Raw genomic sequence first — 13981 nt, forward strand, 5'->3', positions numbered from 1 at the left:
CGACATTACAACATCATCCTCCTGCATAGGTAGGCCTAAATAAAATGTTTTTAATTGTGTACCAGTTTAACGTTGAAATTATTTATGATTTTAACTTTATACACAAGTGCCAAAATACTATGAATATAGTGTGGTTGGAATACTATTATTTTACACTCTTCTAATTCATAAGGCACTAGATAAAGAATATGGTGTTAAAATATATATATTAGGCCTAACATAGTCTAATTGCAAGTATAATTAGTTTTCACTAACTTTACTTGAATGAAACTAATTTTACTGTTTTCTCAGTAGTAAACGGTAAAACACAAAATTTTGTAGTTTCATCAAATACTATTACAGAGAAGTTTTCCAGAAAACATTTTTTTTTATTAAGACAATTCTGACATTCAACGAATGGGTAACTGCATTATGATTTTCACAGAATTATAGTTTGTTACGCAGGCTGGTTTCCTATTTGATGTACATTAGAAACTTGTTGCCATTGTATATTTGAAATAATAATGACGTACGCCGAATACAAAAGTAAATCACAATTTCTTTGATTCTGTTACTGTAGTACTACAAGTTATCAGAATGTTGTATCACAGTTTTCTGTCATTCATTGTATATCTGTTTACGTATCACGGTGTGTTATCAGGTAGAATATTAAAATCGTAAGTAAGAGTTATGTCTTGGGACTGTTTTTATGTTGACAACTTATGAGGTTTTTTTTTCATTATTTTTATATTTATGTTTATATTTATTATTCAGTTACTTAAGCTTTTTTTTCTAACGTATTTATCTTCTTTTTTTTCCAATTGCTATTTCTGGTGGTTTTGTCTCTTTACCACTCTATGATAGTTTTCTGATGTACTTTGGTATGTTGGTTGTCTTTATTTCTATCTCTAGATGAATAAAAATTTTATTTACATCCTAATTAAACCTATTTTTACTTACGAGTTTCCAATTATTACAGCTTTTGAGTGTTCCAACAATCTAAGTAATCAAGGTATTGTCATTATTATTTCTCATTATTTTTATTTTTTGATTGATTCACATTTTTTTGGCTTTATGCCAACACGTTGTAGCGATTATTGGGGTTGTCTCATAATTCGAGGGTCTCGGGATTAATTCCTGTTACCACCAAACGTGCTTGCCTTTTCAGCCATGGGGTCATTATATTTATTTCTATTTGAGTTAATGGTAAATCTATTACAGCTACTTGTCACCAGCCATAATTTTGAACTGCTGATCAGAAGAAAAGTAATCACTCGGTAGCACCCTTCATCGATTCTTGGGCTAGTTTAGTGTTAGATAAAGAGTAAATATACCCATTTTTACATTGTTTCATGTTTATAATTTTTGTATCTTATATTTGTAATATTACACCTCAATTTACTGAATTTGTGTCCCGGTGGAAGATGTGATAGCACTGACACATTTTCAACCTGCAACTATCTGATTGCAGAACGAATACTCACAAACCATTATCCTTTATACACTTAGTCAACATCTAAATCATGTGATAAATTATGTACGTAAATATACTATTCAGTTTTAAATGAAGGATAACAAAATCAGTAAATCAATATAGAATTAAAATTCAAGTATCAGTCATTTTGTTAATGTAACAAAACAAAAACATGATTTATACATTTCATTGTAAATTGTAATTTTTATTCATACAAGCTGAGTTACTGGTTCTTAGTCTGTGTTATGAACTTAAAAAATTGTGGGGGTGGATGCTCTGATAAATAACACAAAAATCCTAACTTTCACATAATCTATTTATAACATAACATATTATTACAGTATTCATTATTATAACATATTATTACAGTATCCATTATCATAACATAACATATTATTACAATATTCATTACTATAACTTAACATATTATTACAGTATCCATTATTATAACATAACATATTATTACAGTATTCATGATAATAACATAACATACTATTACAGTATTCATTATTATAACATATTATTACAGTATTCATTATTATAACATATTATTACAATATTCATTATTATAACATATTACAGTATTCATTATTATAACATATTACTACAATATTCATTATTATAACATAACATATTACAATATTCATTATTATAACATAATTACAATATTCATTATTATAACATATTACAGTATTCATTATTATAACATATTATTACAGTATTCATTATTATAACATATTATTACAATATTCATTATTATAACATAACATATTATTACAACATGATATACACTGTGTGATGGTCAGGGTGACTGTAGGAAGAGGTAGTGGCTCTTAATATCCTTCCACTGTGTTTCATATGATTAATTAATTGATGGTCATTGACTGCAGAAGTGTCTTATGGGCAGAAGTTGAAAGGTCACTGGTCAAAGTAGGAAGTGGGTATAACTCAAGAAACAGCTCTTCATATCAGCCTTATGGTGGCTGTTGGAATAGAAACTTTAGGTGAGTTTTATGTATTATTGCACTAGTGGTACCCATTTTTTTCATTGCATTCCTCCATAGAGAGTGCTAGCACATTCTTTGAGATGTATGACGTTTGTGTGCCCTCCCATATAGAAAATTTAATAGTTTTTTTGTTTTGTTTTGGTGCAAGGACTTGGTGTCATCTATGAATGTAGTTAACATTAACTTATGTCAAAGATAATAAATGTTTGTAACAGCAATAATGTAGTTGGAAGGGTTGTGAACCCCAATTAATGTCTTTTGTTCCAAACTATCATCCCACAAAGTTTGGTTGAGGTCAGCCCAGTGACCTAGGAGTAGTTGGATAATGGACAAACAGACACACAGGTTTTTGTGTTTTATATATAGAGATATAATGGCATTATAAAAGTGTATTCCATTACCGATAACTTAAAAATAGGCTGTGATGCATGTAAACTTCATAAGGCCTAGGGAAAAAAAATGTGTTTGTAATAACTTGACTGACCCTGGTAAAAAAAGGACCCAACCTTAAAAATATTAGGCCATTTCTTTCAAACATGTCCATTGAATATAACTATGAGAAAGTTTTGTAATGAACCTGTCCACAGAACATAGCCTTGATTGAAACTAACTATTATAAGTATTATTTATAATAAATACATTAATTATCCTACATTATATAGTAAATATTTACTATATAATATTTTATTTTAATGTATATACTACAAATAGATTTTTAGGCTCATCGGTATTAGTTGTCTGTTTCTTCGATGCTGATTTAATACATATATTTTTACCAGTAAATATTTTCTATATAATATTTTATTTTCTTGTATATACTACAAATAGATTTTTAGGCCCATCAGTATTAGTTGTCTGTTTCTTCAATGCTGATTTAATACATATATTTTTACCAGTAAATATTTACTATATAATATTTTATTTTAATGTATATACTACAAATATATTTTTAGGCCCATCGGTATTAGTTGTCTGTTTCTTCAATACCAATTTAATACATATATTTTTACCATTAAAAAGGATCGTATTTGGAATATAAGTTTTGGTGCCCGATGCAAATCACTTTTTATAATTTTTTTCTTACTTTAAGAACTTCCCAACCTCTTCAACTTATTTCGTATGTAGATTTTATTTTTTGCCAGTTCCAAATAACTTTGCTAAATCTATATAGTGTTTTAAAAATACACAGTTTACATTAGACGTTATTTTATTCTATCATGTTGTACTAATAAGTCTCAGTGGAATAATTTATTGTATGCAGTTTCCCAATTTATAGAATTTTACTCTCCTTTTTTTATTTTTACAGCACACTAGTTTCGCTTTATTGATGGGAACTCTACTAGTATCCTGTAACAGTTCCTTAAAGTAGCCTTCTCTAACAACACTATCCAGCTGTTTACATAATACTAGTAAGTGTAGTAGCATTTAGCTAATTATGTTTGGATGTGTGTCTTTTACTTGATGTCGTTGTTAAATAAGGAACTTCCTTGCTCCGAGAAGTAGCTTAACATGCAGTGTTTATGGGCCTCTCGTACTCATGCTTTCACATATTGTGTTGAACAGTGAAACATTTTCACACAACAGGTCAGTAGGGCATGAAGTGTAGTGTGGCTAGAGCAATGATCAGACTGTTTATTGTATGCTCTGTTCTACAGTTTACTCACCATACACAGAAATGAAAACACAGTTTGTTGCATGAAGAGAACACTCACTTTTCTTGATCTGGCTAGTCAAAACACTGGGGAAACTGGTGTATTATATAATAGGGGTGACCTGTACTACACAGCCATAATTCCCATGGCATTGTGCTTCCCACTTAGATTCTATCCAGAGGGATTGCTTAACTGATGGGGAACCCTCCAATTTGATCACCTCAACAGCTAGAAACTGGGAGTGGCAAGGGTCTCCTGTGTTCCACTTGATAATCAGGATGGGATTTCTCTTTGGGGAGACACTGGAGAAATGCCCAGACCCAGTCAGACTTAATCACTGAAAAGATCTTTTACTGTAGAAAGTGCAGTTGGTTACTGCAAAACATAATTGTAATGGAAATTTGTTGGGAGAAACCCACATAATGCAATCAATGATATTTTCAGTTTGATACAGGTTTTGTGCTATATTGCATCTACAATACATCAGTTTAGGGTTATCAAAGAAACTTAATCCTATATTATTGTATGTGAAGACAGGATTTCCTCTAGCTCTTCATATATTTGTGCTATCACTTTTTCAAAGTTATTATTTTTTGCCCTTTTCATTCTTTAGCCACAGAACTATACATCAATTTTATGTTTTAATTCTAACTCTATTTCAACAAGTTTAACTCAAAAATATATTACAATCAACATTTTGTAACTTTTATTTAGTGTAATTCATGAAGCAAATTGAGAAAAAATGTTCAAATATTCATTCCAATAGGATACCTTACCTCACCTCGCATACTATCTTTTCTCGATTGATGCTGCCTTTTATATGCCCAAATTTTTGCATGCCATTAGTCTTGGTACTCCTGCCTATCCCCATGTGTTTAAAATGCTACAGGTTGTGACAACCCTCCACCAATAGGACACACTGTCTGGGTGCAGCAGTCTCCCCCTGGATTACAGTCTAACCTCCCTTCTGGATTTGGCACTCAAGTGTTTAGATGTTTTTCTCACCTCTGTTTGAGTTTTCAATGAATTTGCAGTTTGTTCCAGCAGCTTAAACTGCTACTACTATCTGTTCCTTCTGCTCAAGTTTCGAAGGCAAATCATCACAGTATTTGTTATCAGTGGTATTGATGACTATCTTGTTGGTACAGAACTTGTAGGGGCCAGGCTGTTCAATTTTATTCACATATGGAGAACCTTTACTGCAGACCCTTGGTGGTTTCTACAGGTCTTATCAGAAGGACTCTACCTTCTTTTCCATACACTTCCTCCCTTATCTCCTTTTGCCAGTTCCTTTTCCTCTTCCATGGGATCCCATATTCAGCGAGCGACTTTTCAAGACAGTTCAGAGCCTTCTTTTAAAAGGTGCTTTAGAACCTGTGGCTCAGTTCCTTCAAGGGTTTTATTCTCGGTTGTTTGTTGCCCCCCAAAAAGACAAGGGACTAGCAGCCAATCATTGACTTTTCCCATTTGAACTGTTACATAGACTTTCCTCAATTTACCATGGAGTCATTCCTTTCTCTCTGGTCAGAATTTACTGCATCCCATTGGTTTGTCCACAAGGACCAGGTCTACCAATTTAGAGCTATTCCTTTTTAGTTGGGTGGGCACAGGTTTTGCCAAATGGCTCTACTCTTGAGGGTTTTGTTTATATCAATACATGGACGACTGGCTTCTTCTAGCTCCCTCAATGGCAGTTTCTTCCTGCCATACTCAGTTTCTTCTCAGAGAAGCTGCATGGGTAGGTTGGCTGATCAAGCTAGAAATCTGTGCTGACACTGACATGATATCTTGTTCTACTTGGGGTCCTTTTCTACTCCTACTTTAGTTATCCCAACCTTCTCTGATTTAGCTACAGTCTTTGGAACTGGCAGTTCAGAAAACACAATCTTCTCCTACTCTACCTGGATGGGAGGTTCTATTGCTTTTGAGGAATTGAGTGTCCTTGGAAATACTTATTCCCTTGAGTTAAGCCCACATGAGGGGTTTTTAGTGAGCATTACATGATCAATGGGACCTTGCCAGGGATCCTCCAGTTTCTCCTGTCTACCTTCCTCCCGCTCCTTCCAATGATTTTGCCTGGTGACTAAACACAGATATCACCACAAATACTTTTCCACCTCTGAGACTGGATTTACACCTTTTAACAGATGCCTATCTGATGAGCTGGGGAGCATAGTTGGATTCTCAAGAGATCTCAGGTTCTTGGTTGCCAGTCAAGTCCAAGTTTCATATCCATCTGCTGGAACTTTTATCCGTTCATCAAGCTTCAGATCATTCTGACAACACGACCTATGGTCTCTTACATCACCTGGCAAGGAGGTACCTATTCTCAGTCCCTTTGATTTCTTCTGTTCTGAGATCACAGCCAGCATGTTCACCTGCAGGCTTCTCATATCTCGGTTGCTCTCAATTATCTCTTGGATCAGTTATCTCATCCCAACAGGATTTTTCCAATGGAATGGTTCCTCAATCCATGGGTCTTCCAGTGGGTACACCTCAGTTGAATGTGTTTGCTAACCATAAGAACACTAAACTCCCTCTCTTTTAGTCACCAATCCCACGTCCTTCAGTGTTAGCAGTAGATGCTTTCAGCCAGGATTGGAAAGACTTACATTTAGGCCTGTCTTTCCATCTGTTTACTTCCCAAAGTGTCAAGTCCATTCTGGCCTGTTCCAACTTGGTTCCCATTACTACAGCCACTACAGTTGTCACAACTGTTAACTCTTCATCCCACCTCATCTCTCCTTCGTCAACTACATGCATTTGTTCATTCTCACATTCTGGCTTAACAAGTGGCTTTTATCCGGTTCCCTAGATTGATATTTGTGTTTGTATCATGTCTGATAGATGGAATATCAAACCCCTAATTTGATCTTCTGTAGTGGTTACCTAGTTTGATATTTGTGTTTGAATCATATCTGATAGATGGAATATCAAACCCCTAATTTGATCTTCTGTAGTGGTTGCCTAGTTTGATATTTGTGTTTGAATCATATCTGATAGATGGAATATCAAACCCCTGATTTGATCTTCTGTAGTGGTTACCTAGTTTGATATTTGTATTTGAATCATATCTGACAGATGGAATATCAAACCCCTGATTTGATCTTCTGTAATTGTTACCTAGTTTGACAATTGTGTTTGGATCATATCTGATAGATGGAATATCAAACCCCTAATTTGATCTTCTGTAATGGTTACCACTTCGACATCTGTGTTTGGATCATATCTGATAAATGGAATATCCCCATTTTTGGGTGCTATGACCACAGACATTTTCTGTTAATAATTAATAAAAAGAACCAGCAATGGGCAAATTTTTTTCTCTCTCTTCTTTTTTTTTAAGTTAGAACGTCATAAAAGATATCTTGGTTTTGGTTTTATACTATGTTATATGTTATTGTTATATGGTGCTGATTTGATTGCCTATATAAAACTAATGTAATTTAGTGTTAGAACTATTTACATACTTCTGAAACAAGGAAGTCGTATGATTAAAAATTGCTTTATCAGCTTATTCATGGTGTCTTTGAACCCTAAGGTTCTGCTTTAACAAAACATACAAGTGATGACTGCCACAAGATGTCTATCATATTTAATGAAGGGTTGTTCTAAAACTGAATAATCCAGTGGTAACCATACTTTTGTTGCTGGAATACCCCTTTTTAAGTATAATACAAACTTCCATACCCCATTGATTCTAGTACTGAAAATAAAACAAAATAATGTTTTATTATTATTATAATCTTTTTTATTTTTTTACTGAAGTCGTTATTATTACTGCTGTTAGTAATTATAATTCACAAAGTGTGGATGCATAAAAACATTACAAATATTACTTAATTACAACAGTAAAAAAATAATACATTGTCCTTAGGAATTAACTGATTAACAATTCTAATTGTATGTGGTGTGTCTGTGTTGCTGTGTGTTTCTAGTTGATTCCTCATGACAAACATTCAAATTATTATTGATTTTTGTTTTTGACATTTTTGAGTTTTCAAATCATCTAGTTTTACTTAGGGCTGTTTTTTTATTTTATAGTCAGAATTTTTCCTGTTGAATAAATTATCTTAAATTACTAACATTAAATTTTTTGGTAAATTACGTGCTTAACCTGAATACTTTGTTAATACTGTTACGTCTCTGTATGTTCGTTTGTTAATTTTCCTGCGATACAAGTCCTTTCTTAAATAAAACTAGTTTATTCTTCCTTAATACAACTTTGCAATAAATTAATTTCCACAGTTACTTTAACTTAAAAACACTCTATAATTCACATCAATTCACTCACTTTACTACCGCGCTTGACTTAATTGTCCGTCTCTATCTCCGCCTGTCAGCAACTTTAGTTACAATCTCTGTATCTGCTGTCCTTGGTTCCCCCACTCTCTCTCTCTCTTGTCTAGTGCACTTGTATACGATAATATCGCCCGCGTAGTCTCTTCGAGAATCTTCTAGGCACTCATCACGTGCTACCAGCGTCACTTGACTTCTACTGTCGTAACACAAACACGTGCAAAGCATGCATTAGCATTTTTCATGAACCTATAGATAATCATTACGTGTTACCAATGTCATGTGACTTCTGCTGTCGTAACAATACCTCAACCTGAATACCTTGTTAATACCTCAACCTGAATACTTTGTTAATACCTCAACCTGAATACTTTGTTAATACCTCAACCCGAATATGTTGTTAATACCTCAACCTGAATACTTTGTTAATACCTCAACCTGAATACCTTGTTAATACCTCAATCTGAATACCTTAAATCAAGTTATAGTTTTACAGACACTGGTATAATACTCAAAACTCAATGACATATCTTCGGAGGTTTGCAAATCAAGAATGTGTACTTAATCTATTTTTATATGATATCTATTATGTATAATCATAACTTCATCTTTTGTTGACATTTTTATCTTTTAACCTGTATCCATACAAAGAGATGACAATACTCAAAACTAAAGAGGTATTAACAAGGTGTTCAGGTTGAGGTATTAACAGGGTATTCAGGTTGAGATGTTAACAAGGTATTCAGGTTGAGGTATTAACAAGGTATTCAGGTTGAGGTATTAAAAAGGTATTCAGGTTGAGGTATTAACAAGGTATTCAGGTTGAGGCATTAACAAGGTATTCAGGTTGAGGCATTAACAGGGTATTCAGGTTTAGGTATTAACAAGGTATTCAGGTTGGGGTATTAACAAGGTATTCAGGTTGAGGTATTAACGCAAGTTTTATATATACATTGGTAAAGACACTAAATGTACTTTATCTTCATTCAATAAAATCAAGATTAAAAAAAACATAGAATTTGTGTTTTTTCAAATTTTGTGATCAAGAGACTAAAGTAAGAGGTTACATTAGAAAGTCAAGTGAAATAAGCCATAGAAAGTGTGTAAATGAAATGGTTCACTTCCATGATTTCCATTTGTAATTTTAATGTTTTCAGGTGTAAACTGTGAAAGCTTTTCTTTCAAAGAAGATCTGCTCTATAGAAATACGAAATGGCATCCGAGTCTGGAGAGGAAGACAATTCAGATCCATCATTCCATCTTGGTGCAGTGATGATGGACCATTGTTATTCTGTACTTCATGAGGAATATATGAGACGCTTTAGACTGACTGAGTATGTTGTCTTCCTTTAGTTTTAGTCTACTGGAGATAGAAATGTCAGTGTTCTAATTTTTGCCATAAATACACCTTTTTTCTGTTAATTAATTCAAGGAGTAAATTGGTTCTGACTTACTTGTCTTCGTGTACATTTATGAAATGTAGTGATATAAATAGATTACTTAATCTTGTCTTTTTATGTGACAGGACCAAATACTTTTGTGAAAACATTTTAGTAATACCATACATTCCTTGTTGTGTGTTAGCGAGTACCATTTGTAGTACAGCACTTATAATTTGATTACTGAAAATGTAAAAAAATTTCAATTAGCTGACTTACCCAGTGGTTTGTAGGTTTTAATATGTACTCTTCTTGATTTGATCTTAAATGTAAGATGTCAAAAAATATGGTGTTTTTGTGGAAGAAGCTGGTGAATGATCACACTGATATGTGCCACTAACTGATATATATAATCCTGTTCCACTTCCCTTCCTCTAAAAACCAAGTTAGCATGAGTTTTACTTCTTTTTTTTTCTTACATCTGTGCATTATCCAGTATTAAAGGCTATTTTAAATGAATGCATCGTAGAGTATTGGCCGTAAAATCCGTACTGAAAGCCACAGTAACAACATTCAGTTATTGCCACAGCACTAACTAATCATGTTAAAAACTGAAAACTTGGCCCAACATTTTAATTGTAGTTTTTAAGTTACAAGTTTTGTTTATTTTCACAATATATATATATATATTTTCTCACTTGGGATTAGAACCCGAGACCCGTCTCATGCCACTTGGTTAACACTCTACCTCACTTGGAACAGCATTCAACCAATGCTTCTTAACAACTCAAACCCCTATGTACCAATAAAAAATAAATCACTGACATAACCCTGAAATCTGATCATTGACAATACATGGTGCCACTACCTGATGCATAACAGTGTGCAATCATTTTGTAGGACATTGGTTGGTTGATATTGGCTAAACGTTATTCATATCCTTCATTATTTTTTGGTTCGTGGTTTGATAGACATTCCAAAGACATTTTTAGCTTATAAATTATTATTTGTGGATAAATCATAACATTTGATTATATGTTTGTTTATCAGAATGTGAAATCGAGCTTTTGGTTATTTTTCGGAAATTTTTGTGAAACCACAAGAATAATTTTGACTGACTCTACTCCCCACCCCTTCATTTGAGTAACTGATTTCACAAATCCATATTTTTTTTCTAATATCTCGCATATTGATTAATTCTAAATAAAGTTTTGAAAATATATTTTCCATTGGATAAGCTGCAGCTCATAATTATCTTTATTGCATTGTTTGCCTCTATATGTAGGGCTCACTCTTTAAATTGACAATGTAGCAAGTTTGTGACATTGTTTCGTATTAATTAGTTTATTTTGTAAAACAAATGTTTTTTGGATGATACCTGATCTTCAGATGTGTGCGTGGAGGGTTACACAACTTGAAGTCTGACTCGTACATTAGTTGCACTATTAGAAGTGTTTTGTTAACTTCTCTGAAACCGAAGTTCATACTTTAATACTTCAAGAAATAGTGCTCCCCAGTGGCACAGCGGTATGTCTGCGGATTTACAATGCTAGAAACCGGGTTTCAATACCCACGGTGGGCAGAGCACAGATAGCCTGTTGTGTAGCTTTGTGCTTAACTTCAAACAAACATCAAGAAATAGTTGGCTATAAGACTATGAAAGAAAAATAACATAGTACCTGAAGTACTCTTAATTTTGTGTGATTTCCCAGTTGCATCACACACCCACACAGTTTATTGTACCAGTAATTCTGGTTTCTTCTTACACAGATATAATTTTATCTTGTAGCAAGCTTATGATGCCATCTGATATTCATTTTAAGATTAAAAATTGAACTATAGTTAGTGTAGGCTTTACTTCAATATTGTCTCCACGATACAAAAATGGACAAGACACGTTTTTTTCAAATTGTTGACACATAACCTGAGCCATAAATATGACTTAAACTGAATAATTAAAATTAGATGAAAATTCTCAATTAGAATAGATTCACTTATAACAGATTTGGATGACTCAAGCTTGGTTTTTCTTGTCTTTGAATCAACTTACTTCAGCCCTGCAAAACGAAAATGTGAGAAAAAAAATCCAAAACATGCAACACAGACTAAAACAACAGTTGGTAGATTGTCACATTAATTCTAAATTGTAACAGTTTGGTTACAACTTGGAGGGAAGCTAATTTCCAATTTGGAAAGGTGGTCTTTTACGTTTCTCATACAATTATCTATTTATTGGACTACACTTTGCACAAAAAATTAAAGATTCACAATGGTGAATACTGTAAATAAGTACATAAGGTAATGGCATTTTGGTTGTGACATTTGGATATCAATCGTTTTTGTGGGTACTAGCCACTGCAATCAGCTATGTCTAATTATTAGTTAGTGGAATATTGTTCCATTTAAAAGAAACATACTACATCATTAAAATTGGACAGTGATGAAAATACTTGACCAACCTACTGTGTACGTGCAAGCCTACTGGTACATTGTGTCCATAAATACTAGTTCTCTCTACTGATGTGTACGGAGGGCTTCTAGTAAAGTGGTAAGTGCATGAGCAAATATGTGTGTTGAGTGGCATAGGTGGTCAAAAAATCTTATGTCTGAAAGTACACGAAATTTTATGTATACCACATTTATCCATGTAATTCAATTTTATCTTCCAAAACGTTAATTATATAACTTCATTTTAATTGACGAGTAAATGTTACTTGACAGTTCTAATTTTGTTTAAACACATTACCTATTTTTATTGACCATGGTGAAACATAGGGCAAACATATTCATTACCTATCTTTATTGACCATGGTGAAACATAGGGCAAACATATTCATTACCTATCTTTATTGACCATGGTGAAACATAGGGCAGACGTATTCATTACCTATTTTTATTGACCATGGTGAAACATAGGGCAAACTTATTCATTACCTGTTTTTATTGACCATGGTGAAACATAGGGCAAACGTATTCATTATCTATTTTTATTGACCATGTGAAACATAGGGCAAACGTATTCATTATCTATTTATAATTACCATGTGAAACATAGGGCAAACATATTCATTATCTATTATTATTGACCATGGTGAAACATAGGGCAAAGATATTCATTACCTATTATTATTGATTAGGTGAAGCATAGAGCAAACATATTCATTACGTATTTATAATTACCATGTGAAACATAGGGCAAACATATTCATTATCTATTATTATTGACCATGGTGAAACATAGGGCAAAGATATTCGTTACCTATTATTATTGACCATGGTGATACATGGGGCAAACATATTCATTACCTATTATTATTGATCAGGTGAAGCATAGGGCAAACATATTCTTTACCTGGTTTTATTGACCATGGTGATACATAGGGTAAACATATTCATTACCTATTATTATTGACCATGGTGAAACATAGGGCAAACATATTCATTACCTATTTATAATTACCATGATGAAACATAGAGCAAACTTATTCATTATCTATTATTATTGACCATGGTGAAACATAGGGTAAACATATTCATTACCTATTATTATTGGCCATGGTGATACATAGGGCAAACATATTCATTACCTATTTTTATTGACCATGTGAAACATAGGGCAAACATATTCATTATCTATTATTATTGACCATGGTGAAACATAGGGTAAACATATTCATTACCTATTATTATTGGCCATGGTGATACATAGAGCAAACTTATTCATTACCTATTTTTATTGACCATGTGAAACATAGGGCAAACATATTCATTATCTATTATTATTGACCATGGTGAAACATAGGGTAAACATATTCATTACCTATTATTATTGACCATGGTGATACATAGGGCAAACATATTCATTACCTATTTATATTGACCATGTGAAACATAGGGCAAACATATTCATTATCTATTATTATTGACCATGGTGAAACATAGGGTAAACATATTCATTACCTATTATTATTGGCCATGGTGATACATAGAGCAAACTTATTCATTACCTATTTTTATTGACCATGTGAAACATAGGGCAAACATATTCATTATCTATTATTATTGACCATGGTGAAACATAGGGCAAACATATTCATTACCTATTATTATTGACCATGGTGATACATAGGGCAAACATATTCATTACCTATTATTATTGGCCATGGTGATACATAGGGCAAACATATTCAT

General features: G+C 32.9%; 1 protein-coding gene across 1 annotated transcript in view; it reads left to right on the top strand.

Annotated features, from left to right (window-relative positions):
- LOC106473482 (PHD finger protein 3-like) overlaps positions 1 to 13981 on the top strand; it is a gene marked incomplete at its 3' end in the record, with an annotated part of 28746 nt that overhangs the window by 4921 nt on the left and 9844 nt on the right. The window contains exons 2-3 of the mRNA XM_022401906.1: positions 3767 to 3869; positions 9569 to 9745. Of these exons, the coding sequence (XP_022257614.1) occupies positions 9624 to 9745 (122 nt within the window). The remainder of the gene's footprint in view (positions 1 to 3766; positions 3870 to 9568; positions 9746 to 13981) is intronic.

This window comes from Limulus polyphemus, unplaced genomic scaffold, assembly GCF_000517525.1.
Source record: "Limulus polyphemus unplaced genomic scaffold, Limulus_polyphemus-2.1.2 Scaffold6211, whole genome shotgun sequence".
Lineage (NCBI taxonomy): Eukaryota > Metazoa > Arthropoda > Merostomata > Xiphosura > Limulidae > Limulus > Limulus polyphemus.